The 26,261-nt window shown below is 51.2% G+C and overlaps 13 protein-coding genes and 1 non-coding gene across 14 annotated transcripts; 9 read left to right on the top strand and 5 right to left on the bottom strand.

Annotated features, from left to right (window-relative positions):
* Window positions 1-94: 94 nt before the first annotated feature.
* C7974DRAFT_381860 (At2g23090 like protein) lies at window positions 95-1,011 on the top strand. Its single transcript, XM_046140629.1, has 3 exons — window positions 95-216; window positions 267-333; window positions 404-1,011. Exons 1-3 carry the CDS (start codon window positions 200-202, stop codon window positions 551-553), a joined length of 234 nt encoding a protein of 77 aa, XP_046002361.1. The 5' UTR covers window positions 95-199; the 3' UTR covers window positions 554-1,011.
* A 186-nt stretch (window positions 1,012-1,197) lies between these two features.
* C7974DRAFT_t23 lies at window positions 1,198-1,284 on the top strand. Its single transcript has one exon. It is a non-coding gene; the product is annotated as a tRNA-Phe (tRNA).
* A 381-nt stretch (window positions 1,285-1,665) lies between these two features.
* C7974DRAFT_1404 (choline dehydrogenase-like protein) lies at window positions 1,666-3,968 on the bottom strand. The gene is made up of 3 exons (XM_046135581.1): window positions 3,601-3,968; window positions 3,353-3,547; window positions 1,666-3,301 (listed from the first exon to the last, which is right to left on the bottom strand). The coding sequence occupies exons 1-3, from the start codon at window positions 3,755-3,757 to the stop codon at window positions 1,806-1,808; spliced, it is 1,848 nt and encodes a 615-aa protein (XP_046002360.1). The 5' UTR covers window positions 3,758-3,968; the 3' UTR covers window positions 1,666-1,805.
* Window positions 3,969-5,914: 1,946 nt separating this feature from the next.
* Window positions 5,915-7,255, top strand: C7974DRAFT_347772 (uncharacterized protein; the record flags this gene model as incomplete). Its single annotated transcript, XM_046139403.1, has 3 exons — window positions 5,915-6,082; window positions 6,156-6,649; window positions 6,714-7,255. 3 exons carry the CDS (start codon window positions 5,915-5,917, stop codon window positions 7,159-7,161), a joined length of 1,110 nt encoding a protein of 369 aa, XP_046002359.1. The 3' UTR covers window positions 7,162-7,255.
* Window positions 7,256-7,498: 243 nt separating this feature from the next.
* Window positions 7,499-9,139, top strand: C7974DRAFT_300276 (RIO1 family-domain-containing protein; the record flags this gene model as incomplete). Its single annotated transcript, XM_046137788.1, has 1 exon — window positions 7,499-9,139. One exon carries the CDS (start codon window positions 7,499-7,501, stop codon window positions 9,137-9,139), a length of 1,641 nt encoding a protein of 546 aa, XP_046002358.1.
* A 564-nt stretch (window positions 9,140-9,703) lies between these two features.
* Window positions 9,704-11,628, bottom strand: C7974DRAFT_1363 (glycosyl hydrolase). The gene has a single exon (XM_046135484.1). It carries the CDS (start codon window positions 11,454-11,456, stop codon window positions 9,813-9,815), a length of 1,644 nt encoding a protein of 547 aa, XP_046002357.1. The 5' UTR covers window positions 11,457-11,628; the 3' UTR covers window positions 9,704-9,812.
* A 629-nt stretch (window positions 11,629-12,257) lies between these two features.
* Window positions 12,258-13,782, top strand: C7974DRAFT_1373 (beta-lactamase/transpeptidase-like protein). The gene is made up of 2 exons (XM_046135506.1): window positions 12,258-12,558; window positions 12,608-13,782. The coding sequence occupies exons 1-2, from the start codon at window positions 12,468-12,470 to the stop codon at window positions 13,708-13,710; spliced, it is 1,194 nt and encodes a 397-aa protein (XP_046002356.1). The 5' UTR covers window positions 12,258-12,467; the 3' UTR covers window positions 13,711-13,782.
* A 1,237-nt stretch (window positions 13,783-15,019) lies between these two features.
* C7974DRAFT_381851 (concanavalin A-like lectin/glucanase domain-containing protein) lies at window positions 15,020-16,122 on the top strand (the record flags this gene model as incomplete). Its single annotated transcript, XM_046140628.1, has 2 exons — window positions 15,020-15,207; window positions 15,262-16,122. Coding segments are annotated over exons 1-2 (952 nt in total), but the record flags the coding sequence as incomplete, so codon positions are not given.
* A 703-nt stretch (window positions 16,123-16,825) lies between these two features.
* On the top strand, window positions 16,826-17,848 carry C7974DRAFT_299106 (uncharacterized protein; the record flags this gene model as incomplete). The annotated part of the gene is made up of 1 exon (XM_046137727.1): window positions 16,826-17,848. One exon carries the CDS (start codon window positions 16,826-16,828, stop codon window positions 17,846-17,848), a length of 1,023 nt encoding a protein of 340 aa, XP_046002354.1.
* Window positions 17,849-17,899: 51 nt separating this feature from the next.
* Window positions 17,900-19,036, bottom strand: C7974DRAFT_381848 (uncharacterized protein). The gene has a single exon (XM_046140627.1). It carries the CDS (start codon window positions 19,024-19,026, stop codon window positions 17,986-17,988), a length of 1,041 nt encoding a protein of 346 aa, XP_046002353.1. The 5' UTR covers window positions 19,027-19,036; the 3' UTR covers window positions 17,900-17,985.
* Window positions 19,037-19,208: 172 nt separating this feature from the next.
* On the bottom strand, window positions 19,209-20,556 carry C7974DRAFT_1317 (uncharacterized protein). The gene is made up of 5 exons (XM_046135389.1): window positions 20,365-20,556; window positions 20,259-20,316; window positions 19,767-19,884; window positions 19,464-19,711; window positions 19,209-19,413 (listed from the first exon to the last, which is right to left on the bottom strand). The coding sequence occupies exons 2-5, from the start codon at window positions 20,313-20,315 to the stop codon at window positions 19,372-19,374; spliced, it is 465 nt and encodes a 154-aa protein (XP_046002352.1). The 5' UTR covers window position 20,316; window positions 20,365-20,556; the 3' UTR covers window positions 19,209-19,371.
* Window positions 20,557-20,884: 328 nt separating this feature from the next.
* C7974DRAFT_429658 (ketopantoate reductase PanE/ApbA C terminal-domain-containing protein) lies at window positions 20,885-21,862 on the top strand (the record flags this gene model as incomplete). Its single annotated transcript, XM_046144650.1, has 1 exon — window positions 20,885-21,862. One exon carries the CDS (start codon window positions 20,885-20,887, stop codon window positions 21,860-21,862), a length of 978 nt encoding a protein of 325 aa, XP_046002351.1.
* Window positions 21,863-22,855: 993 nt separating this feature from the next.
* Window positions 22,856-24,017, top strand: C7974DRAFT_1233 (uncharacterized protein). Its single transcript, XM_046135198.1, has one exon. It carries the CDS (start codon window positions 23,143-23,145, stop codon window positions 23,896-23,898), a length of 756 nt encoding a protein of 251 aa, XP_046002350.1. The 5' UTR covers window positions 22,856-23,142; the 3' UTR covers window positions 23,899-24,017.
* On the bottom strand, window positions 23,960-25,570 carry C7974DRAFT_1281 (uncharacterized protein). The gene is made up of 2 exons (XM_046135305.1): window positions 24,191-25,570; window positions 23,960-24,135 (listed from the first exon to the last, which is right to left on the bottom strand). The coding sequence occupies exons 1-2, from the start codon at window positions 25,267-25,269 to the stop codon at window positions 24,021-24,023; spliced, it is 1,194 nt and encodes a 397-aa protein (XP_046002349.1). The 5' UTR covers window positions 25,270-25,570; the 3' UTR covers window positions 23,960-24,020.
* Between the last annotated feature and the right edge of the window lie 691 nt (window positions 25,571-26,261).

The raw sequence follows: 26,261 nt of genomic DNA, 5'->3' as shown, positions 1-26,261 counted from the left end.
CGGCTGCCTAACTAAATAAGGGTAGCGTCACATCCGGCGCTCCACCCTATCAAACGGCCAGAACGTGGACCCCTCGCGCCGCCTCAAAAAGTCTCACCGTGTCTGTCGTCCTTCACGCTCCAAGAAAACTTCACAAATCACGCACCACGCACTCACACACATTCTCACAATCACCGACTAACCCTCAAACACTAACAACATGGGCAACGGAGCGAAGTACAGCGCCCTATGACAGAGAAAGAGGCGCCATACTAACGACACTGTAGAGCACAGCAGAAGCGCGACCGCAAGGGCGATAGCGGTCCCAAGGAGGCCAAGTCGCAGCTGAAATCCGTACGACGCCCATATCTCGCCTCTCACCTATACAAGACTACTGTTTCGAGCACAAACTGATCATAAGCAGAACTCCGCAGCCCAGACCGTCAAGTGCAAGACTTGCTTCCAGACCTTCCAGAGTACCACAAACCGCAAGCTTCTCACCGAGCACGCCGCAAACAAGCACAGCAAGCAGTTCGTTGACTGCTTCGAGGCCGAAGACGGTGTTGCGAAATAAGCACAAACGGTGGTGGCCTCAAGCGGTGCACATCTACGAGCGACATGTAAGGCGTTGGCGATGCGAGAGTGGGAGATACCATTAGAGAAAAGCGAGGAGTTGAAAGCGAAGAGTCGGCAGTTTATGATTCTTGGGCGTAGGGTGTATGGGTTAGACCTTGAATAAATTCGTCAAAGTCACACATGTTCTCAGGAGACCCTGCGACTAGAGGAAGGTGGTCCCTGTAAACCCACATGGTCTGATCATGGCACTGCGTGTGACAAGGCTACGCTGCCTGGTTTTGTGAACAATTTGTCCAATGCTGACTGTGGCACCGACACGTTTATAGTCTGCTCCTTGGCAGATATCTCAAAAAGGTGTGATCGAGTGGTAAATGCGAGCAAATGTCTGGGCACGGCAAATACTGCGTTCACCAGTTTCTCGCTCGCACACGGTCTCTTCTCAGCAACTGCATAGACGGTCCGATTGCGGACGCAGCTCGGCTTCGACCGAACCCCACTCTCAGCCCCACAACTATCGTGCGTGCAGATTCTGTTGCGCGAGCACGGGGACGACGTACGCGATAAGAGGTTCTGAAGGTGGAGGTCGTCGAAAATAAGAATATAGATGTTGAATGCGTCAAGACCTTCATCAAAACCAATCCAGTCGCTTTAGCTCACTTGGGAGAGCGCCAGACTGAAGTTGTCAGTCACTAAATCTGGAGGTACTGTGTTCGATCCACAGAAGCGACAATAGCTTCCGTGCCCGGCGAGTCTGGGATCACGAAAACATTCTTTTTGCTCTCGGGTGCGACTCCTCCATAGTGGAGCAGTTGGGCTATGATGCAGCTGTAAGTCCGCACGATCATTTTTTTAAGTGATATTGTCTTGTCGTTTCAACACAAGTTCTACTGTCGTTTTCTCAACACGTATCCCGTATCCCGCAATGTGGCATCCCAAGTTTTATCGTATCTAGGTAGGGGGTAACGCGGCGAAGGAACATTGGACCACAGTGATACCTATGCAAGGGGTATGGTTGAAGGAACGATGCAGATGCGAGCTGCTGGCTGATATCAGTTCACTGTTCTGGTTGCATGCGCAGTCGGTGTCTTGAGAGCTGATGTGATCATGAGTGTGAAACGATGTATTGGTAGTGGTAAGTCAATGGGTCAAGAGACGATGCTATCCGACTCGTCTTACGAATAAAAATATAGTATTCAGGTATCTCTGTGCATTACTCCTCAAAGTGGCTAATGAATTTCGGACTCGAGCTATCACTGTCTCGACTTGATGATATCCGCCGCCTTCTCGCCGATGCCATACATGGTCGCTTGCAAGTGGCATGATGGGATGATCGGGATAATCGACGCATCTATGACCGATAGCCTGCGCGTTCCGTACACTAGCAGCTTCTCGTTCACACACCCACCTGCGGACTCCGGCATCATCGGGCACGACCCGGAAGGATGCGCGAGTGTAGGGGAGAGCGCACCCTGCGCCAACAGTGCGTCGTAGATCTCTGTGTCGGTCTTGTATTGCGCGCCGGGCACCGTCTCGCTAATCTTGAAACGGCTGAGAATTGGGGACGCGAGAACGGTACGGTAGTAGCGTGTGCTGATGCCGAGAATCGTGCGATCCACGGGGTTGACGAAAGCGTTGTGAAGCACGAGAGCAGGGCCGTTGGGATTGGCGGGATTGATAGAGACGGTGCCGCGAGACAGCGGCTTCTCGACACCGACCAGGCCGAAGGAGGCGTCAGCGGGAACAGGGAATTCAGCAACTGCTGCATCGCGTCGCTTGAAGATATCGGTGATCACCTTGCGCTGGGCGGCGAAGCCACGGAGGAGCTTCTTGTTGTTCTTGTAAAGCGCCGGGAGGTACTGTTCGTCTTGTTGACCGCCGATGCTCTTGACAATGCTGTTGACGTTGTCGCTGCTGGTCATATCAGGGAGGGAGATGAACGCAAGAGCATTGCCGCGAGCATTGGTGTAGGGCCCGGTCTTCTTCGTCTCGTACTCCGCCCACGCAGATGCATTGAAGGTAGCGTTGGTGTTAAGCGAGTTTGGGTTTGGGAAGGTCGTGGTGGTAGTGTTGAACATAACTGTGGCCCAGGGATGATCTTGGAAATTGGATCCCACAGCGTCAAGCTCAACCCTGACTTTGATTCCAGCAGCTTTGAGAATACCTTCGGGGCCAACTCCGCTCAATTGCAGTAGCTTTGGGGTCTGGATAGAGCCTGCAGCAAGAATTACTTCCTTCGTGGCAGTGACAGTTGAGACCTTGCCGGTGGCATCAACGAACTCGATGCCCTTCGCAGTTGGCTTATCTTTTGAATCAAAGATGATTTTCTGGGCGGTCGCTCCAGTGAGAATCTTCAAGTTTGTACGCGCCTGAATAGGATCGTAGTATGCGTATCGTGCATGAGCTCTGCGTCCGGTGGTCGCATCCATTGTGTTTGGGTACCATGATGGTCCGTACGACTCGCCGTTGTTACCGTCTTTAGGCACGTGGACTCCAGTTGCTTTCCAGGCTTTCCAGTAGTCCTTGAGATCTGCGTATTGATTGCTGGTGACAGAAACCTTTAGAGGCCCCTTACCGTATGTTGAGGGGTCCCATGTAATGTTGAAGTCCTTGACGACATCGGGTGTTGCAGGCTGATATGTGGTGCCCTTCTTGAAGTAGGGCTCTAGGCCTCTCCACCCCCAGCCAGGGTTACCCAATGCTTCCCAAGCATCATAGTCTGCGGCGCTGCCACGATCGTAGACCATGCCTAGCTACAGTCAATACAAGACTACAATATTATTCGTCGCACCAGGCTTACCATTGATCACAGATCCACCACCCAGAACCTTAGCGACGATGACCGGGTAACTGTTGTTGCCAAGTCCGGGCTCTGCACTGGAGTTGATACCGTCCCACATAAGACCGTTCGCGGCTGTGAGGTCATTGGCCTTGTATGGGATCTTTGTCGCATCGGTATCAACATTGTTTCCGGCCTCAATCACGAGTACAGATCCTACAAGATGTTGTTAGCAAGGCATGTCTAGCCACTGCAGTCTTTCTGCTTACTGCTCTTGTCTTCCGAAAGGCGATTAGCCACGATCAGACCAGTTATACCTCCTCCAACGATGACATAATCGTACTGCTGAGTCGGGGCGCCAAGTGCTGGAATAACAAAAACGCTGAGGAGCTGGACGGCTACTGCCAAACGAGAGAACACAGCCATTTTAGCGACCAATCTATGCACTGTAAAAGCGAGGTAGACGAGATGCGGTACCGGTAGATTAAGCGTACGGCATTATCATCTTATATGAGTGGCACGTCGGACGGCAGTTGTCAGTCCCGCATAAGAGTCGCCCCCCAAGCAATAGCGATAATCAGGCCCATAATCACCAAAAGTAGACAGAGGCGAGTAGTTGCCTATTGATCTCCGGTCAGTGAACACGGCAGAGTGATCCCTGAATCCATCATCGCTCTCGCACCCGAGAATCAGGAAGCTGCTTGGACCGGCTGCTGGCGGTAGTACGTATTGTGGGATGATTATGTGATAACGAGGACCGGGCACGATTCCAAGTGAACGACCGGGCCCGGGGCTCTATTCGGCAATGTTGCCGTGGTCGGGCCTACATGCCGGACAAACACATGGCAGATGATCGGGAGCCCTGTGCGAGACGAACATAGATCTCGAGGCCTAGAAGCTCAAAAACTGTCAAAGCTGCTTCATGTTAACCTTCATTGCCAAGCATGCATTGTAGCAAGCCATCGGCTGTTCTCGGACAAGCACTTCTACATTCAACCTGCGGTGTTGACGGAGAGCACGGGCTCGTACGATACGAGGCAACGATTGGAGTTAGCGATGTAGCTTGGAGTGGAAGATGAGGTCTCCAAAGGCGGGATGTAGTAGTGTAAGGGGAATGCTGCTGCTTCCTCCGGAAATTTGAGACTATACGGTACACCGGTGGCGTACCGATGGTGCAGCCGAGCCGCTGTCAGCCAATTGTGATTGTACGCTTGTACCGCTGATCTCCCCGGAATCCGTTAGCGGGCCCCGTTAGTGCGCAAGTAGTCTACAGTGCGTCAGGTCTTGCTGGATTACGTGCACATACTGACCGCCAAAGTGGGCTCTAAATCTTTCCATGGTTGTAATTAACAACGCTCCGAGCTGTATTTAGCTGTTATCATGAGACCCTGAAAGATACAGAAGGGCAGTAGAACTGCACTGCATCCATGAAGATGAAGATCACGCATCGAATGTCTGTAGCGACTCAGAACTGGAACCGGACGCGGCACGGCACGAGAGCGTCTGGCTTGCCATTAGCTGCTTGGGCTACGTATTCGAAACCAGCCTGTGTATCGGTTCAGCGAGTCGTGAAGCTGCGGCCCAAGGCTGAAGTCACCCACGCGAGAGGACGCGAATGAAAATGCTCCGGAGCGTGATCCCCGACTTCAGGGTCAGCATCCTTCACGGATCCTCCTCGGTGAAGTCTGACTAGCAGAAGGCAGGACCTACATACTGCCAACCCAAAAACAAATTCTCAACTTGTCAAGGCCCTCCACGTGGAAGAGAGTATCTCTGGCAATGATCTACTTTTCGTTCAGTTCCAGCCTCCGGGGCTGTAAGATCGCTGCCTGGGTCGTTTCTTTCATTGTTTGTGTTGTACTCTGCATTGTAGGTGATGGAGATGACCTGGGGAGTGCCGAAAATGCCGCACACAAAATTGTTGGTTTCATGTGGCGTGTAAATCATTGTTAACTCTGACATTTATGATCTTGCCTTTCTCAACATAGATAAGCTTCGTCTGCAGTAGCGTTACATACGGAGACTTCTGTCCAGTCGGAACACGTGTTGATGAAAAAACCGGCGGGTTTATAGATACAGTAAGTATGTTCAGGATAGGCTGTTGACGCGGATGTGTCTGTGCAACGGTAACTTATTCGAGAAGCACAGCTAAAACTGCTCCGAACAATTTTAGTCTAATCACAGCTGTTTGATACAGGCAAGTACGCGGAATCTCAAAGGAACCGATCATATCAACTCTAAATAGGGATAGTGCCACATTAGCGACGACCTACTGTTCTGGAACGGAAGCAGGGATGAGCCGAGGGCAATGTGGGAAGGGTTCTATACGAGACGCAGGAGCGCTGGTTTTAGGCAGGGCACAGAGATTGTATCGACTCGCTTGAACGGCTCTACTCTCCGTACGCGTCCAATACCTTGTTGCACCAATCTGCTTAGATGCTACTTGTTTCCTGCTTTGCGAGATGTTGTGAGAGGGGCCTTAATTTCGTATCACTTTTCACATACCTCTGCTGCCACCGATCGCTCTCTCATTTCGACGAACCTTGGAGGAGTTGGGTACTCCTACCGTAACGGTTCACCAACATGTCCGACGCGACGGCACCAGAATGGCCCAACCACCGTCTGAAAGTGATAGTGCCTATGTGGTCATTATTAACCATCAGCACAGCCTTCCTGGTCTGGAGAGTTGTGTACGGATTGAAATGTCGGCGGAGATTCATGGTTTGCGATTATCTATTGATTATAGCTGGTGTAAGATTTCATCCCTCACGCACGACGGTTAAAGCTTCGCACATTTCAATAAGATGCTAAGCATATACAACAGCTTCTCAACATTACGGCAACATCGTTGACTCAGGTCGTCGTTCACTTTGGGCTCGGACGACACATACTGGATCCTTCTGTGCTTCCGAACATCCTTCACTTTAGCTATTATCTTTGGATCACCCAGATCGTCAACGTCATCGCAGTCGCATTCCTGAAATGGTCCATTTGCGCTTGGCTCTTAGTATTGAATTTCTCCAGAGTGTACCAGGTTATCATCTGGATGTCGATCCTCATGGTAACGGCTCTGAACTTCCTGGCGCCTGTCTTGACGTTCCTTGGTTGCGTGCCTCTTGAAAAGAATTGGAACTTTGGATTCCAAGGCCCGTTCAAATGCTGGGCAGTAGGTGGATTGAAGCTGTCGTACACGCAGGGTGTGAGTAACATTGTTACCGATCTTGTTTACATGGCCGCGCCGTTGATCTATCTGACGAACGTACAATTGTCACGAAGGACGCAGTGGGGAATTCGTGTTGTCTTCCTGCTCAGTATTCCGTAAGTGAAATCGTCGATCCTACAAGATGCCTTGTGAACGTCCATTTGCTGACATTTGAGAAAGAGCTACCATCTGTTCCATCTTCAAGACTGTCGAACTCCGTACAATTTTCACGACACAAGATCCTACATGGGATGGTGTGGCTTTGACAGTCTGGTCTCAAGCCGAGCTTTCGCTGGGCATTTTGATCGCCTCACTACCACCATTACGCAAGGCCCTAACAAAGGTCTTCCAGCAAATCTTGCCCTCTACTGTCACCAACAGTCGCAAAACACCACTCTACGGCCAAAGTCACAGCGCAAGTGGAAACGTCATCATGGACAACCTTCGATCGAGCAAAGCCTACCATAGCCGTGTACAGGGAGAGTCCGTGTTAGGCGCCGATGACGACAGTGATCGCGCTATCCTGGAAGAAGCGGAACATGGAGGAGCAGGCATTATGAAGAGCATGACAGTGACGGTCCAAGGCTCTGTTGCCGAGCCTGAGAGACCAGGCCCGATAGTTCGGTAGAGCAGCGAGAAAGGATACAAGTAACGCCAGCGCAGAAGGCGCTTATTTGAAACGGGCGTCACGTTGACATTGTAATCTGCCCAAATGATCTAGATCTTGTAGTAATGAACCCGCATGACATCTGAGTACTGGTGTTCATATTATCATCGCCACCGCTCGGCTCACCGCCTGTGCTTGCCCCACCCCCACCATTCTGCCGTATCTATTGTCACGAGAAATGAACTTTTTTGAACACTACACCAAATTATCAACGATTCATTGGTTCAAAGCCTGGAGACTTCAGTACAAAGACCAGACAAAGATCTTAGTTGTTTCGCGTTCAATCTCGCCTTCCAATATGGCGGCTACAGAAGAGACTGCACAGTCGCAACAAAAAGAGATCCAGGTGCCACAGATCCCTGAAGAACGGACAGATGAAGTCGCCGAGGAGAACGACGACGATATCGACGACTTGTTCGACTCGGACGACGAATATGCTCCCGAGCTGGTTGAATCTAGTAATTCGGCCGATTTCACCAAAACCTACAACCGTCAGCGCAAGCTGAACGATCCCTCGATACCCACCGACCACAAGCCTAAAGCCAACACACAGAAGCCTTCTGCAAACACGAATCTCTCCCTCGACGACCAAGTGGCATCGTTGTCCAAACATGCTGGCAAAATCCGTCTCGATAGTCGCTTCAGTGGCGCCACAGGTGGTAGCGCAAGAGATAAGGACAAAGCAGACCGTGCTACGACCGAGCAGGTGCTTGACAGGAGAACGCAGATGATTCTCTTGCAACTCATAAATCGAGATACATTCAGTGAGCTGCATGGCGTCATCTCTACCGGCAAGGAGGCCAACGTGTACCACGCCATCAAAGAGTCAGCCGAGGACGGCGAACAGACACATCTTGCCGTCAAGGTCTACAAGACTTCTATTCTAGTTTTCAAGGACAGGGCTAAGTATGTTGAGGGCGAATTCCGCTTCCGTCAAGGATACAGCAAAAGCAACAATCGGGCCATGGTGAAGCTTTGGGCCGACAAGGAGCGTCGCAACCTTGCACGTATCCATGAAGCCGGTATACCTTCGCCAGAACCAGTCGCACTTCGCACACACGTACTTGTCATGGGGATGGTGGGCGACCGCAAAGGAAAACCTGCACCACGGCTCAAGGATGTGCGCTTCGATGGCTTAACAAGCGAGGAAGAAGATGCCAAATGGACAGATCTGTACGTTGAGATGCTGGCATACATGCGCATCCTGTACCACACATGCCGACTGGTGCATGCCGATCTCAGTGAATACAATGTTCTCTTCCACCAAGGACGACAATGGATGATCGATGTCTCCCAAGCTGTGGAGCACGATCACCCACGTTCTCTAGAATTCCTGCGCATGGATGTCAAGAATGTGTCTGACTTCTATCGATCAAGAAACGTGGAGGTACTGAGCGAGCGCAAAGCGTTTGCGTTCATCACTGGCGAGGTAGGTGAGAAGGACGTCAAAGCCATTGAGACTATCTCGACAAAGGCTCGAGAGGTGATGAAGCGTGAGCCACAAACAGAGGAAGAGAAGAAAAGGGAAGAGGAGAATGATGACGTCTTCCGCAACCAATACATTCCCCAGACTCTCGAACAAGTTTACGACATCGAGCGCGATGCTGCACTTGTCAATGCTGGAGAGGCGTCGTCGTTACCATACCAGGACCTGCTCGCATCTAAAGTCACTACCGGTGCCAAATCGGGGGTTGATGCTGAAGATGATGAGTCTGGAGAGGGAGGCGTGGAATTGGAGTCTTCAGACGAGTCGGACGGCAGCGAGGTCGATCAAAGCATATTCGAAAAAGGCCCATCGCGTGGCAAGAAGAACATGGATAAAGACGAGAAGACGGCGCACAAGAAAGCCATCAAGGCTGAAAAAGCAGAGAAGAGGAAAGACAAGATGCCGAAGCATCTCAAAAAGAAGTTGGTCACCTCAAGCTCGCGGCGAAAGTAAGACTGAATCGCGGATGTTTCACATACTCCCCGCCTATGTTCATGTCACAAGACTTGACAATAGCCAAAAGCCCAAATCTTTCACATTACATCAACGTATCGTATGCTGTCAAAGGTTGTTTGACAGATGCATACAACCGATGGTCCTTGATTGACCCCACTGCTACGTCTCAGGTGCACGACTTCGGGACTTCCACAACAGTCACCTTGCACGCATGTATGTGAAAGTGACTCGAGGCATTCTGAGGCAAATCACGGCCGAGCGGAAGGCAGAACAATGCCAACAACTGCCAACGTGTATGACGACTATCCATCGTTACGTGTCAGTCCGTGGTGGATTGTGTCGGTTCGTGCGAATAACCACGAGTGGTACGTACTCCCTGCAGTGCCGTTCAGATATAGTTCAATACATTTTTGGATTTTCACTTCCTCTTATACTGTGTCCGCACTACTGACCGGACAATCGGGTGCACAGCACAGTCTTGCAAAACATTCACTTCCTTGATGCTGCATAACCCAATCATTTCGCAACACCATTGCCTTCCGTCCAACATATTCAAGTGATACGGATTGAAGGAAAGACAGATATGCCATGCATTTATTCCTTGTACTTGTAATAGCGGCAGTAAGGTTTCATCGCACACCTCATCTAGTTATACAGTAAACCAAATTGCTCAAATCATCTTCAGTTCGAACCCTTTCACTGTGACATGTCCACCTAAAGCCTTTGTGGCGAAATTGAACACACCAAATCGATATCCAGTAAAAAATTGCCAGGTATTGGTCATTTTAAACGGCTCACCCAGTTGTGTAAAAGACACTCCATCTAGACTGTACCAGAAGGTGGTTGTTCTGATAGCAACAGAATTGGAGAACGCTGGTGTGATGTCGGGTTCGATACGCAGCCAGACCTCGGTCGTATCCGCCGTGAGTGTCGGGCCGGTCGCAGCAACAGTACCATTCGACACCGTTACCCAACCGTCTCCAAGGTCGAGCTTGTCGACCATGACAAGCGAAGAAGTGTTGCCAGATCTGTGGACGCCGATGTAGGCGGCGATGTCGCGGAATAGAACTGCACCCGTACGATCTCCATCCTTCAATCCACTAATGTCGATCCTGAATGTACCAGCGGACTTTGGCCCGGGTATGCGTCGAGTCAGTGTATTACGTGCGGCAAACAAGTCGTCCGTAACAGTGGCTGTCTGCAGTTGCAATCCACTATCGAAAGACCATGCACTATCATCTGGGTTATGATTCCATTCCCACTCTTCACTCAACGATGGCCCTTCAAATGAATCGAGCCCAGTCGTTACCGCAACCGTCTTGTTGGTGAGGACCGGAATGGGATAGGTCTTTCCCCACTCGTTATTCACGCGAACCACCTCTGGCCAACCATCTTCCGTCCAGGTCAGAGGAGCAACAACAGGGATTCGACCTCCAGGATAGGCGTCCAGGAAGGCAACGTAGTACCATTGACCGTCTTTGGTGCTGACAATGCCGCCTTGGTGAGCGTTACCGGCATTGGAAAGCGGTCCTTCGATACTGTCGACCAGAATACGACGTTCGTACGGGCCCCAGACGTTGTCGGATTTGAGAACATACTCATCGTCTGCAGGCTTGGTCACAAAGATGTAATAGGTCCCGTTGATCTTGTACATGCGCGACCCTTCAATGTATACCTGATCCGGGCTTGTATACACTGCCTCGGTTTTGACCTCTGCCGTTCCGTCCGCATTGAGTTGTGCAACATTGATGGTGGTCTTACCGTACGCCATGTACATGGTATCGTCATCATCAATCAGCAACCCGTTGTCGTAGTAGCATCGCGGCAAAGTGCCTCGAGAGGTCCAATTCCACTCTGCAACCTCGCCATTGTTTGCTGCCGCATTCGTACCGCTCGAGGTCCATACATAAGTAGGCCCATCCCCGATACAACCCATCCAATAGAAAGTATCAGTCGACTCTCGATATTGAAGAGTACTAGCCCATACGCCTTTCACGTAGGACCTGTTCGTGGCATTGTTCAGATCGTACGCAGGGCCAAAGTTCAATCTCGGTATGCTGTGAGAAACTGGCGCCCAATTGACCAGATCGTAACTCTTGAGAACTGGCGCACCTGGTGAGAAGGCAAACGTGGAGGAAGAGTAGTAAAACACGTCACCGACGCGGAAGACGTCGAGGTCTGGGTAATCTTGCCAGATGACCGGGTTGTCAAACGTCCTCACATCTGCTCTGGCCGTGTTAAGGGGACTGCCTGAGACAGAAGCTGTCAACAGGCTTAGGCCGGCCCAAATTGCTGTTCGCGTGATCGAGCGCATTTTGTTTGTTCGTTCTGCATCTTCTGCAACCTGCACATGGGCGACATATTATTGAAGCCAACATAGGTACAACCCATGTCAATCACGGGCACTGGACGCCGTTCCTGCATCGCATGGACGCCCGAGTTCATATGGGTAACCCGGGGTTGATCGACGTTGTCCATGGAAACCAATGCGTCCGGCTCGATCTGATTGGCGCAGCAATAGACAAGTTTGTCCGGCCGGGCGAGTGGGAGGGGGGGACTTGGCGTTTCGACATACTTCATGACGATGTTCGGCAAGTCTCCGTGCCAGCCATGCGCACTTGCCGATGGCCTTTGACACGGTTAATGACTTGAGAAGAGATGACCGTTGATTGTGTGGCTGGCAGCTGGCCCGTGCCCGTCCCCCGCCATTTCGGAAAATCGGCGTCTCGGCGACCCGTTAGTACTTCGATGCTCCGTCAGCCACGACAGACTCGATGTGGACGGGGAAAGGCGCATTGTCTACTCGGTCCAATCGTCAAAACCAGTACGGATCAAGGATCCAACTTTCGTACTGAAAGCACAATTTCACTTTATACGAATGGAGGCTCTGAGGATTGCAATTAGTCGATCGCATCGCTGAACCGAGATCTCGTGATGGCGCTTAACATTGGACCACATGAGGGACATCGGACACGTCATCTATGCGCATCGTCGACTCAAAGCTGATTGTTGAGAATGCAAAAAGTGATCGAGTATGACTGCAGCGTACCAACGCTGCAGTCATACTCGATCAGGTACGGATGGGTGAATGTACCTACTCATCCCTGTAGTGCTTACGAGAGCAGTTGAAAATGCAACAGCATGTACAGGCACCAGAGTATCTGATGACGTCCGTCTTAGGCGATTAGAAATCGTCTGCCACCTTAGAAGACCGGCCTCACTACAACAATCAACCCATAAAACACCATATCAGCGCTGGCTTGCGGAAGGTTGATTCAATCCATACCAACTGTGATCATTACGAATAAGGCCATTACCATCTGCAATGGATAGCTTTGAAGAGTTTCTGGACCATGCGACTGGCAAGGCATCCAACATCATTCCCGGCGCAGTAGTGGCGGTGGTGGATCAACACGGTGCGTTGTTTTGTGCGTCTTAATGTCTGACCGTTACTGAACTAGACAGGAAATTATGTCTATAAGAAAGTGTCCGGCACAAACGGCATTCTCGAGGATGCTCAGCCTCTCGAATTTGACCAAACGTTCTACGTTGCGTCTTGCACGAAGCTCATAGCGTCCATTGCAGCACTACAACTAGTGGAGAAGGAACTCATCACTCTGGATGAGCCATTGGACCAACTACTATCCGAGCTCTCATCTCAGCCTATTGTTTCGCAGACCGGCGACGGCAACCTTAAGTACGACCAAGCCACCAAGTCCATCACCTTGCGAGATCTCGTTACACATTCCAGTGGCGCAACCTACGACTGGATTGATCCTACCATGCACGGGTGGCGCGCTTCTCGAGGAGAGGTGCCGTCATTAGTCCTAGATGGCGATGTCCTCAAAGGACACACCTATCCTCGAAGATACGAGTCGGGCAGCAGCTGGAACTACAGCGGTGGTCTCGACTGGACTAGCCTGCTAACAGAGCGACTTACTGGTCTGGATTTCGAAGAGTATGTCGAGGAGAAGATAGCGAAACCTCTTGGTATCACGACATTCACGTGGCACCTGTTGCGCAAACCAAATGTTGCTGAAAAGCTTGCGCGCATGTCCACGCGTCAAGAGAACGGGATTCTGGCGGACGGCCCGAATCCGTTTGCACCTGAGCCCGTAAAGGAGGCTGGTGGCATTGGGTTATACGCTAATGTACATGATTATACGAGAGTATTGGCGGATCTGTTGAAAGACGCACCAAAGCTTTTGACCAAATCGTCGGTCGATCAGATGTTTGCACCACAACTAGCGCCTGGTAGTTCAGCTATCCGCACTCTAAGAGCGAATGGAAGCATGTACCAGTGCGCTCTTGATGACAGCGTGGAGGGGGTCGTAGCTAATTATGGGCTTGGTGGGTTACTGATGGAAGAAGACGTGAAAAGGGACAACTATTTCAGACCTGCAGGGACATTGTCGTGGTCTGGACTGCCGAACTTGTCATGGGGTATCAACCGGGAACGTGGGCTGGCGACCTTCTTTGCTACGCAAGTATTACCTTGGGCGGACCGCAAGACCTGGGATGTGGTCGCCAGATTTGAGACCGCGGTCTGGACTAACCTTTCGGCGTAAATCAATGATGGGATGGAAGAATCATGGACATGCAAATGAACAATGTATTCTGCTCACCTATACGTGTACCGCATGTCACCAGATCAGTATTACATACATAGTCACAGCTGCTGAATCATGATCTTAGATCAAAACAGGCTAGTTTCAATCAATCATAGTAGTTCGTACACGAAGGTGTGCTACACAAGAATAAGTGCCTTCCATTGGTGGGGTGCAGCCGACATGGGCCGGGGCGTGATACTTATAGGATCCGCCCAATTGTGACCCGCGATCGACATACCCTTGTCCTCAATAAGCTTGCCTCGGCGAGGCTTATTTGGCTCGATTACTTCCACACAGAAATGCGAAGCAATATACTGATGTACTAGACCCGGTGCTTCGCTCCGCGCTCAGTCGACTTCTAGTACTTAGTCGGCCATCTGCCGATTCCACCCCGCACTCATCACCTTCGATTTAGATCTTCAACGCGCCTAAGATACTCTTCAAGGTAAGCTCTCCGCTGGTACGAGATGGATTGTCGTAGACTCCGAAATTTGACACGGTCAATGGCCGATGGAGAATCTGGGGCCTCGTTCTTGGGTTCTAGTTGCTGTTACGACTGCGCAGCCATAGGTTCCCGGGGGCCTGGATCACCTGCTCTCGCAGTGTTGCGAATCCCCACGGGGTAAATGTGAGGCCTCTGACGTTTGCCGCAAGTGCTATAAAAGGGCGTTAGATGCCCACTCTAAGCACATGCAACCAGCGAACTTCATGCAAACAAGTCGAACGTCAACCCATTAAGACCTTTTCTCCAGCTCTTACATCATGTCTTCACGCTCGGTCTACACACGCTCGAGCGTGCTTGCTCTTAGCCTGGCCGCCGCGGGCTCCATTGTTTCCGCTGCGCCTTGTGATATCTATGCCTCTGGAAATACACCCTGCATCGCCGCACACAGCACGACACGCGCTTTGTACAGTGCCTACACTGGGGCACTTTACCAGGTCAAGCGCGGTTCCGACAACACCACGGTTGACATCGCACCGAAATCCAAAGGTGGCGTCGCCAATGCTGCCGCCCAAGATACCTTCTGCTCCGGAACAACTTGCCTCATTACCATTGTCTACGACCAGTCTGGCCGCGAGAACCACCTTACTCAAGCCCCCCCTGGAGGATTCAATGGCCCAGAATCAAACGGCTACGACAACCTTGCCGGCGCAATTGGCGCACCTGTGACGTTGAACGGACAAAAGGCGTATGGTGTTTTTGTTTCGCCTGGAACAGGATATCGCAATAACAGGGTGAGCGGCTCTGCCGTCAGAGATGAGCCAGAGGGCATGTACGCGGTCCTTGATGGTACTCACTACAACGGAGCTTGCTGCTTTGACTATGGCAACGCCGAAACCAACAACCTCGATACTGGCGATGGCCACATGGAGGCAATATACTATGGTGATAATACAATCTGGGGCAGCGGTGCCGGAAGTGGCCCCTGGATCATGGCCGATCTTGAAAATGGACTGTTTTCGGGTCAGGGTGCAAAGCAGAACACCGCGGACCCATCGATCACTTACCGTTTCGTCACTGCAATCGTCAAAGGCAAGCCAGGCACATGGGCAATTCGCGGCGGCAATGGCGCGTCCGGTGCGTTGTCAACCTTCTACAGCGGCGCACGTCCAAGTGGCTCTGGATATAATCCTATGAGCAAAGAGGGTGCTATCATTCTTGGAATTGGTGGCGATAATAGCAACGGGGCCCAAGGTACTTTTTATGAGGGAGTGATGACCACTGGCTACCCCAGCGACGCCACAGAAAATTCCGTACAAGCAGATATCGTAGCCGCCAAGTACGCCACTACCTCTCTCGTCAGTGGGCCTGCATATACTGTTGGTGGTTCCGTGTCATTCAAGGCCACTACACCCGGATACACAGACCGCTATCTCGCACACACAGGAGCCACCGTGAATACACAAGTCATTTCATCTTCCAGCAGTACCGCCCTGAAGCAAGCTGCGAGCTGGACTATCCGCACTGGCCTTGGTAACAGCGGCTGCTATTCGTTTGAGTCGAAGGACACCGCAGGCAGCTACATTCGACACTACAACTTCGCGCTTCAGGTAGCTGCCAATGACGGCTCCAAGGCCTTCAAGGAAGACGCCACCTTCTGCCCACAGTCTGGACTTGCTGGTACCGGTTCATCGCTTCGAGCTTGGGGATATCCAACTCGCTGGATCCGCCATTATGCCAACGTTGGATACATCGCAAGCAATGGTGGCGTTCATGAGTTCGACGCTGCCAACTCGTTCAACAACGATGCGACTTGGGCGACCAGCACTGGCTTAGCTTAGATCTTCGCCTACTCACAAGTGACTGCGATGACGGCCAGAGACGTGCTGCGGACGCGCCGGGTTAGCTTCGAATGTTGGAAGACGTTGTGAATGAAAGCTTCTGAGGTGATCTTAGCTTCCGTGTTAGGCAAGTTTTGGCGTCTTGGCACGATCCATTATTTAGCAATCAATTGAATCCTCATGCTCCTTCCATCGGTCAACATCACAGAATGCTCTCCATGACCGGCGCACGGGCAAGAACCTCGGTACATGTATAATTTCATCACGTGTTGTTGTGACTGTGGTCCACAGTACACACCGTACTTTACCCGATCGATGACAGTCTCGATTTGTAAACAGGTCGAAACGCTGGCGCTTCCACGCGTCGGTCTCCATGCCAGCACCGCACTTGACGATAGTTAATTTCCTAAGTCTCAAGAAAGAAGGTGTTAAGCAATACGGACGATCGGCATACCCCAGAGTTTTGTTCAGGCTGGTTCGGTGTTTTCTCCGAGGCGCTTTCCCCGCATCGGCCAAACATCATCGCGAGAGCAGCACAGCACCAAGAGCTCCACTCTGTGCTTTCCGGCCATAGCCTCGCGATGACCTCACACGACTTCTTGGCACTACTTCCTGTCCTCGCATGCTCGTGACGACCCCGTAAGGTAAGTCTTGAGATGACTTGGCGGAAGTCAGTAGCAAGGTATAATAAGTGTAGGAAGCAGAACGAAGATGATGGCCACCTTCAGGCCCGAGATATTCGCCTTCGCTCAATATGCGCCCCCAAAGCTCACTTCTCACGCTCGCGGCGATGACAGCAGTCTCGATTGCTTCGCCGCTCAATGTCCGCCAAGCGGATGAAAAAGTTGGGTACCTGTTTGCCAACTTTCCTGTCGGCGATGAGCAAGTCTACATGCACTTATCCGATGGCAACAACGCTCTATCTTATCGCCAGCTGTCCTACGATGGTACTCCTGAGACCGCGCGGATTCTGGAAAGCACCGTAGGAACGAAAGGTGTACGCGATCACTTCATTATTGCCAAGCCAGACAACAGCAAATATTGGCTTCATGCCACTGATTTGAAGGTCAATGCGCTCGGTGGAGACTTCATCAACGCGACTCGCTTTGGCAGCAGAAGCATTGTCATCTGGGAGTCCACGGATCTCGCAAACTGGAGCGAACCTAGACTCTCTGCACCGATAGCCAACGTCTCCGCTGGCAATGTTTGGGCTCCCGAATCATATTGGGACTCTACCCGTGAAGAGTTCATCATAATCTTTTCGTCGCGTTACTGGGACCCTGCGGACGTTGACCGCAGAGGGCGCTCCCCACCGAACCAGCTCATGTACGCGACGACCAAGGATTTCGAAAACTTCTCCGAGGAACAGGTATACTTCAGCCCAGGATACCCAGTCATCGATTGCTCGCTTTTGCACGTACCTGAACAGGGCGAGAATGTCTGGTACCGCTGGGTAAAGAGTGAGGTTGACTACAGAATCTGGCAACAGCGCTCTTCGACTGGTATTCTGGGCACATGGACCAACGTTGGCAATGCGCCTGACGGTACAAGGGTGACGTTTGCGAGCCAATACTCCAACAACGAAGGTCAACTGGCATTCCGCGACAACGTCGACCCAGGACTATTCCATCTTTGGATCGACCAAAGCTCAACAGAGACATACATACCTGCGCAATCACGTACCCTTGATGACATGAGTGCATGGGAACTGTCCGACACAACAAACTTCACCTCGACCACAAAACATGGCTGGGTTTTGCCGCTCAACCAGCAGCAGTACAGCGCGATTGAGGCCAAGTACAAGTTTATCTGAGCGTTTGATGAGTGCAAAGTGAAATCGACTTTTACAACAATCTGTAGACTAAAAAAGTTTAATGACCATACACTACACTTTACGATTTATTGCCCGTCGTTCGTTCTTGTTCACGATATCGTTGTGACCACACAGTATTAAGACTCCAGCCATAGACTCGCCCTTCCCCAACCCGGCTCAACAATACTGTCATTCTCATAGAAAAGCCCAGTGAATGGCTCCGAATCCTTGCCTATACCCCCATCTCTATTGCCACCAGGTCCCAAATCGCCAATCGCAAGCCTAGTGGGAACATACGCGCCCTGTTCTGGCGTCTTCGGTGGTGTTCCGTCTGCTTCATTGCCCATCACGGTGTCCGTCCAGCCTGGACAGCCGCAATTCACCAACACGTGGGGATACTGCTGAGCCAGCACAATTGTGAGAGCATTTATGAGTGCTTTGCTGACTTTGTAGCTGCGAGCTCCAGTGCCCCACCCAGCCTGCGCTTGGGCGTCTGAGCCACGACGCACGGCGCTCAAGTATGCCTCAGCAATAGCATCAAGTGAGTCGAGGGTTTTTGCTTCGCGGAATAAATTCTGCGGATCTGGGCCGTAGTTTTGAAGTCGATTGTGACCGCTGGTCACGTTGACAATGCGCGCGCCGGGTCGAATGTTCGGCTGGGCTAGAAACGCTCTACACATGTCTCTTGTCCCTCCATAGTTAGTGCGGACGGTCTGAGCAGCTAAATCTGTTGTCTCGTGACGATGGTGAGATACGGCGCCATTGTTGACAAGGATATCGACCGCGCCGTGCTCTTCCAGCACTGCTTTGAAGAAGGTTCCGATCGATGCTTGATCCGTGATGTCCAGTTTCCGATACAGCACAATATTTGGGGCGACGGACTCGATATTACTGTTGAACCCAGCTCGTGATGTTGCGTAGATTGCCAGTGGTTGCTTGCAATGTTCTCTGGCCAGCAGTTGCACGATGCCCTTGCCGATGCCACGGTTAGAACCGGTAACGACGATGATTCGATAATTGGACATGTAGAAAAAAGTAGTGGTAATGCTTCTGAACTTGTACAGTCGCGATCTGAAGATGATGTTTGGCATAAGTACAATGCCGCATAATCGGAGTGGTGAGCCCTTCCGAGTGGCAAGGGCGGTGCACAACATCAGCACCGCCCTTTGGCTCAACATAATAACATCCTTTTCGTTTGATCGGTACATGCAGAATGCCGACGCACAACCCTGATTTTGATACCTGTCCCGTCGCATCTGGAAGGGTTAGAGGCATCATCATCATCACAACAACTGAAGCGTTGTTGTCTGACTGCTTTGGACATCCTGCGCTGCACTGCTATTGAAGTAACAGCTTATGTCAGGTGATCGGGGTCAACGAAAGTACATGTACATTGCTAGGTATGATTAGGAACATATTTGGCAGAGCTCCGCACCTCCTGCCCACTAAGCTCAACAGGCTCAACAGGTGGAGCCTCAACCTCAACAGCCTCCCTTTTATACAGTACCTTACCACCTTCGAGTTCATTTTGCTGGTAGCCGTGCAGCTCGTTGCAATGGGTCATGCTGCTTTGTGTTTCAGCAGCTTGCGACTCGCATTTCTTCTTTCTTACTACCCAGAACACCACTCCTATCAGGACAGCTATCCCAAGAACGCCACCGACGACTCCGCCAACAATAGCTCCAGTATGAGACTTGGGCACTAATTCCGGTGGTGAAGAGGATCGTGCGGCTGCCGGATCGCACATGTCGATGCTGTAGTAGTGATAAGTAGTGTTGTAGCAAGCAATGAGCTGGCCCAATGCTTGACTGTCCGGAGATGCAGAGCACGGATCATTGGTGGTATCGTTACTGTAGATGGTAACTCCATGATAGTCAGCTGCCTTATTTGGGGACGCGTGGTAGTTCTGTACGCTCACCTGAACAACCAGGGTCTAGGCTGACAATTTGAAAACTGCCATATGGACCACTTCGTCGAAGATCGGTGCATGTGCCGTCAGGATAACCATTCGGGCCAGTTAGACTCTTGAAAGAGACCTGGCAGTCAGTGTCTGAAAACGTGGATATGATGCTAGCCAAGAGAGCAGTGCGCAACAGGGCACAAGTGAGCAACAGGTTGAGCCTCATAGTAACGATCGCGTGCTAACAGAGAGGAGACAGGGGCTTAGTAAAGGCGGACGGGCAAGGAGGAAAAGATGTGCGCGAAGTAAGACTGAAGTGCTTGCGATAGAAACACGTCACATGCTGATTATGATAGGCGAGTCATACCGTGCAACCTCAGCTCGCACCAAGCATAAGTGTCATTTCCAATAGCATCTCTGCCCGCCAACGAAGTCAAGCGATCCCTCGCGAAAGGTGAACCCATATATCTTGGCGAATTCGGCTCTTGGGGGCCGAAAGGGATTACTCACGTGGCGTCTCTCACGAAGTAGGCCTGAATTTGCGCATTTGCTAACACAGGCTCCCATTCTTTCGAACATTACTGACAGGATAAACGTGAAGACACTGTTAACTCACTTGCGCTTCAAAACCTTAAGCGGTGCAGCTGCCAAAGGCTGAGACCGCTCAACTCAGCCGGTGACGCAGCCAAGAAGACCCCACGCTGCGGATACCAGTGATGTGAGCTTTGTAGGCTAATCTTTAGCGAGCGACAGTCGCATTGCTTCGTAAAGAATCCTGATTGGTCTTCGTACGCTTACTTCGTGGCCTTCGTGATAGCGACGCTCCAAATCCATCCTCGGCTACGTATGTAGGCTGAAAGGCGATTGATACGTCATAGCAAGCACAGGCGAGGTAATCAGAGCATCTCACTGCATTGTGGGTAAGCAAAGAGATTAGCGGACTTAAGAGCCCAGCTTTCCGATCCCGTTTTGTTCGTGAGAGGCTGCGCAAAGATGAAGAGATGCAGGCAAACATCGTGGCTCGGAGGCGTCATTCGAAGTGGGGCACTGCGCCCTGCGAACAGCAAGAGAGGAGCCATTTTCCGATACCGGCACGCCCCGATCATGAACTCTCCTCAACCTCCATGCTGCTGAAAATGACAACAAACACAAAGCCTAACGTCCTATTGTTTGGTGCCGGCGGCGTTGGAACCGTCTATCTTTGGTTGCTGTCCAAAACCTCAACAACGACTGCCGTCTGCCGCTCCAACTACGACGTTGCAAAGAGCAATGGATTCATTATCAACTCCTCAATTTTCGGCCAGGGCATTCATTTCAAACCGAACATTGTACGGAGCTGCGAAGAGGCAGTAACGGTGGATCCAACCCCATTCGACTACATCGTAGTGTGCAGCAAAGCCATTCCTGGGACGGTACCCAAGTGGATTGCTCCTGTCGTTACACCAGGACATACTGTCATTGTGCTCCTTCAGAACGGAATTGGCATAGAAGAAGAGTACCGAAACGCCTTCCCAGATAATCCAATTGTCAGCACCGTGCTATATTTCCCGGCAACCCAGCGACCAGCAGGCGTCATCAAACACGGCGAAATCGAAAGACTTGAGATTGGTGCCTATCCTTCCTCTGCGCCGGATCATCATGCCAAATCGTTTGCGCACCTCATCCAGTCATCTGGAGCAACTGCAGTTTTGCACGAAGATATCCAGCTCATCAGATGGGCGAAGTTGCTTATCAACGCATCATGGAACCCCATATGCGCACTCGCATTTAGCAAAGATACTGATGTTCTCGAAAGTTATGAAGGAGCCCCTTCTGTTATCGAAGCTGTCATGATGGAGATTCGCGAGATCGCAATGGCACATGGGTATAACATCACCACGGAGAAGGTCTTGTTTGAGCTGGGTCGAGCCAAGGCGCGGATAGCGATTCACGCGGGAATCGAGCCGAGTATGCTGCAAGATGTACAGACCGGCCGACGAATAGAGGTCGAAGCCATACTGGGAAACCCTGTCAGAATGGCCAAGTTGAAAGGTGTCAGATGTGACAGACTGGAGCTTTTGTACATGCTCGCAAAAACACTAGACTTGCACATAGGCAAAGCGCTCAGTGCATGAGATTAGGGGACTGGTGTTCCCTTCTCTGCTATCGACCTTTGTTCACTTGGTAATCGACTACTCTAACAGGCCGTTCATTTTCAAGTCACTTGCTCTTCATATCTCCGTTGATAGCGGTTTACGCCTGTCACGATGCAGTGCCCCACTGTTTCCTTTACTTTTACCACAACTTTCACTCCCAACGTACCAAGTCGCATATCGCTCCCACCACCCGTGCACTCACACCAGAAAACTTTCGACTACCTCCACAGTAAGCTCATATATTCTCACAACTACCTCATCTATGACCACTTCACGCAAAACTACCTCATCCTCTACACGACCACTTAGGTACCTTCATCGTCATCAACCGCTGATTATGCACCCCACCACTACTTGACCCGCTTCTTATCCATCACACACCAGCACTCGGACTTTCTCCAAGAAAGAGGAAGATGGAAAGCTCGATAACGAGGATATCGTGAGGTACGGCTCTATGCGATGGTACCGTATACCAGACTTTGAACAGGAGAAGCCAAGCAGGAAAGAAATTCCTATTGCTGAGACACCAGATGATGGTATGTATAGCGCTAACACTGTTACTAGTTCTGAGGGGGTCGATCCACCCTCCGTTTTGAAAGAATGTGAAGGACATACGACTGTAGCTTCTAAAATGCTGGATGATCCGGAAGGCAACGGTCTGTCCAAAGACAGCTTCATCAACATTGAAGATCTGGCTTGTTCTCTTTCTGCGCTTACCCTAAGTCTCGCGGTTTGAGATAACAGTTGTCATTGACGACCGCGCTCATTCCCTTTCCGGGATCTCTCTGGGGGCCTCGAAACTTGGCATAAATGTTCGCTCCATGAACGTTGGCCAGATTAACATGAACCAGATGGAAACAGGTGCCGAAATCACCTTTGAGGAGCAAATGGAAGGCATGTTTTGGGGATTTCTCCCAAGTCGAGTCTCAACTAAATCATCGCAGCCATGATCATGCGTATGATGGAACAGTCTACATTTTGGTGAGTGTTCAAACAAGCCCGATCACCAATATATCGAATGGTGTTTATGAGAATTTATTGCGTCTCGGATTCCGAATGTATATCAGGCGAGTGATGAGGCTTTACCCCAACTTAAGCATACTCTCGAAGTCCCCGAAACCCGACGCGATGCCATATTCGGCTATTTACAACAGTGACACCCATATACCTCATCATCGGCCGCGATCCAGACCCTCGCGTTGCATTAAGTACTTCGCAAGTCCTGGTCATCTGTATTACAGCAGTGCGACACCGGAAGTATGCTCTCAGTCCCACCGCCCGCTTTCCAGCTCCTCATCTTTCTCCGAGCGATCTCCGCCAGCCCGCTCCCCCAACACCACCAGCAAGCGAAACGCAGCACAACACACCAGAACATCGGTAGTGGATTTGCGATAGCAATATGCACCGTAATTCTCGCCTGCTTCTTCTACTTCCTCGGCATGCGCCATGAGTGCACAAAGTCGTGGTTTAACAAGCGCAAAGCGTACAACGAATCAACACCCGCACGTGAAACTGGGAAGATCACCGAGGAACGGGGACATAAGAGGCAAATCAGTTATCCGCTTGCAGTGGTGTCATCGGCGCCGATCAAACCTTATGATGAGCCAGTGGAGGCGCCAACAGCGAGCCTCCGATACTATGAGCTGCCGATCAAAGAAATCCACGAGATGGGTCTCCCGAGCCCCAAGAAGCAACCGCGAGCAAGTTGGCTCTCGTTCGATCGCAAACCTTGGTGGATGAAGTATCCGGAGAGCAATGGGCAACGTCGGAGTGCGCGAACAAGTGGCAGTAAGAGCATGCGAAGCTGGTTTAAGAGCGGTGAAAACTTGGATGTAACACACGATAAAGACCATGTCTCGTCGTGTCATACGACTGAGACCGTGCACGGAGAAGAGCGCAGTGCAGATCTGATTCAAAGTGAGAGGAAAAGCAATAGAAGTTCTCTGATGGATTGGAGTGGCTTGGACTACGTACGCAGAATCTACATGGAACGCAAAAGCAGAGTCGGGCTGTGATGTCGTTCAGGTGCCTACTACTCTAACTAAAAAACCACTATACACAAATTGGTACCCGCCCGCACACACCACCTGCATGATTTGTAGGATCAACAGTGGTGTAAAATCAGAACTACCGATGACTAGACTGTGATACCATCTGGGTTGGACATGTCGAAAGAATCGGAGAGGCGACGGAGCTTCAACGGCTGCGGCATCTCAATGACTGCCGGCGAGTACAAAGGATCAAGGTCCTCGCTAGTTCCCAGTTAGCACACTACAACGGGTGACTAGGATGACCGCAGCGACATACATATGCAACAGCTCGCTTTCGCTGCCCTGATCAGGTTCCTTCTTCCTACCACCCATATCGAACGCGAAGTAATCAGGATTCTCCTTGAAAGGGTTGCTAATCTCAGGTGTGACCATGTCGATGACTGCCGGGGTTGGTGGGATGGTAGTCAAGATAGTATGCGGGTGGTCGCCAAAGTTAGGTATCTTTGTCGGGCACGCAGCGCTGATACTTGCGCGGAAACCCCTCGAGTTCGGGTCCGGCAGCGGCAGATTGCCGTTACTGTTCATGCTCCCGCGTGCTGACTTGGACGGCGGCGGTCCATACGGGCTGCTCACACTAAAGGCACGTTTAATGATGCTGAACGCAGAGGCAGTCGACGAGTTGCGGCTACGTGTGCTTGCTGCACCGCCTTGGTCTTGGCTACTGGCAGACGAGACGCTGAGATTACGGTTTTTGATGGGTGCAGCGGGTTGAGATGCCGTGGTCATTAGACTGAAGATGCCACGAAGTGCAGAAATAGCGGCATCCACGGACGACTGGATGCTGCTCCATGAATACTCCAGGCTGATGAAGTCGTCGAGGCGGTCTTCAAGACTGTTCATTTCGTTCAAACATACGCAGACTGCGTCAGCCATGATCGTGGCGCCAGTGATCCAGGCGTTTGCTACCGCATCTTGACAATGCGCTGGCTGGGCTTGGATGAGGTTAATGGCAGAGTTTGTTGTTTTGTCGATAGCATGATCGGCCATATCGCGTTGCTGGCAGATGTCTACTCGCAACAAGGACTTCCGACTGGCCAGCGAGTCTTCTCCGGAGTGCATGTTATTCTTGGCGTTGTCATAAATAGCTTTGAATGCATCTTGATGGACGTAGGCGATACCCGCGTTGAGATTGTCAAGTGTCGAGAGGACGCCGTCTGCGTTGTCGCCAAGTGTTTGGTTGAGAAGAGCAACATGGTCCGTACCTTCAATCAAAGCGTGAGCTTGTAGCGATTTGAAAAAGCTGAAGTCGCCTGTTCGTCGGGCTGCGTGAAGATTATGCCTTACTAGAGCAATTCGTTGCGTCCAGTGTAATTTTTGTGCCCCATCAAGAGTCATCTTGTTCTGCTGGCGGTGCTCCCAATCTTCAGCTGTTTCTCTCTAGTAGAAGAACGATGGTATTGAAGACTGACAATAAGGAGATCCGGGCTCAGCTGGGCTTTTGATGCTGCATTGCTGCTAGTGGTTGGTCACTGCTCTTACAGACGGTGTCACCGACGGGTATGAGACATGGCCAATCGATATCAAATGTTCGCAATGACGTTTTCGACTCTCGTGCCGTAACTGTAATTTGGAAGAGAAAAACGGTGATGATGACTAGCTGAGATTCACGGAGGGTGACTTGCAGGGTGGTAGATCTTCCCATGTGCAGTTTGTGTAGTGAGTCGACTTCATTGTCAAAACGAACCATGTTGAATCATGTAGCAACCAGGTTTTCCTTGAACAGGTTAGTGCTGGATACTGGACCTGCATATACTAAGACGTCCCCGGATCCATACCTGACATGACCCTATGGGGTGATATAGGCGAGGGTGTCTCAAAGCGTTTGTGGTACAAAACGTTCTGGACATGCATAGGGCTGAGACATCAAATCCAGACGGGGTTCCCCCTCAAATCTAAAGTAGCATGATCTCGCACATCTTGAGCTTGGGATCGGTGATGTCGATGCAGTCAGGCTGGCTACGCTGGCTACCCTGCTATTGCTTGTGACGGCTGATTCAGATCACACGATGCTTTCGGTTTGCCCCAACACGGTTGAAGCAGCAGAATCGGGCACATGTTTCCAAATGAGTCGCATTGGAGAAAGCCGAGAAGCACTTTGTAGGTCGAGGTTACATAGCAGCACGCCTTGACTGACCGTGCCACGAGGGTGTGAATGCTGATTTCGGGGCACCTTGTACCGGGCTGCCCATTTCGGTCCAATACTCGTTGAACCGAGATTGTGAAGGATTGCGGTATATATCGTTTGTTCGTTGTGCGTGTTGAAGGATGCCGTGCGAGGTCCGCCGCGGATCGTGACTTCGCTGGAGTCACAGGTGTTGCGCGGTGAC

Source organism: Boeremia exigua (assembly GCF_020726555.1).
Source record: "Boeremia exigua strain MPI-SDFR-AT-0100 chromosome Unknown C7974scaffold_1, whole genome shotgun sequence".
NCBI lineage: Eukaryota > Fungi > Ascomycota > Dothideomycetes > Pleosporales > Didymellaceae > Boeremia > Boeremia exigua.
The sequence above is the reverse complement of the archived record's forward strand: the minus strand, read 5'-3'. Positions and strand labels throughout refer to the sequence as shown.

Bases quoted from the DNA above. Each gene is read 5' to 3' on its own strand.
- C7974DRAFT_381860 (XM_046140629.1), top strand. The intron at 334-403 runs GTACGACGCCCA...GATCATAAGCAG, and splicing joins CCAAGTCGCAGCTGAAATCC to AACTCCGCAGCCCAGACCGT.
- C7974DRAFT_1404 (XM_046135581.1), bottom strand. From the start codon at position 3,757: ATGGCTGTGTTCTCTCGTTTGGCAGTAGCCGTCCAGCTCCTCAGCGTT. The intron at 3,548-3,600 runs GTAAGCAGAAAG...AACATCTTGTAG, and splicing joins CCTTTCGGAAGACAAGAGCA to GATCTGTACTCGTGATTGAG. The intron at 3,302-3,352 runs GTAAGCCTGGTG...GACTGTAGCTAG, and splicing joins TGGTGGATCTGTGATCAATG to GCATGGTCTACGATCGTGGC.
- C7974DRAFT_1363 (XM_046135484.1), bottom strand. From the start codon at position 11,456: ATGCGCTCGATCACGCGAACAGCAATTTGGGCCGGCCTAAGCCTGTTG.
- C7974DRAFT_1373 (XM_046135506.1), top strand. From the start codon at position 12,468: ATGGATAGCTTTGAAGAGTTTCTGGACCATGCGACTGGCAAGGCATCC. The intron at 12,559-12,607 runs GTGCGTTGTTTT...TGAACTAGACAG, and splicing joins GGCGGTGGTGGATCAACACG to GAAATTATGTCTATAAGAAA.
- C7974DRAFT_381848 (XM_046140627.1), bottom strand. From the start codon at position 19,026: ATGTTGAGCCAAAGGGCGGTGCTGATGTTGTGCACCGCCCTTGCCACT.
- C7974DRAFT_1317 (XM_046135389.1), bottom strand. From the start codon at position 20,315: ATGGGAGCCTGTGTTAGCAAATGCGCAAATTCAGGCCTACTTCGTGAG. The intron at 19,885-20,258 runs GTGAGTAATCCC...ACTGACTGCCAG, and splicing joins TACTTCGTGAGAGACGCCAC to GTCTCTTTCAAGAGTCTAAC. The intron at 19,712-19,766 runs GTGAGCGTACAG...ACTATCATGGAG, and splicing joins CCTAGACCCTGGTTGTTCAG to TTACCATCTACAGTAACGAT.
- C7974DRAFT_1233 (XM_046135198.1), top strand. From the start codon at position 23,143: ATGCTCTCAGTCCCACCGCCCGCTTTCCAGCTCCTCATCTTTCTCCGA.
- C7974DRAFT_1281 (XM_046135305.1), bottom strand. From the start codon at position 25,269: ATGACTCTTGATGGGGCACAAAAATTACACTGGACGCAACGAATTGCT. The intron at 24,136-24,190 runs GTATGTCGCTGC...ACTGGGAACTAG, and splicing joins GAAAGCGAGCTGTTGCATAT to CGAGGACCTTGATCCTTTGT.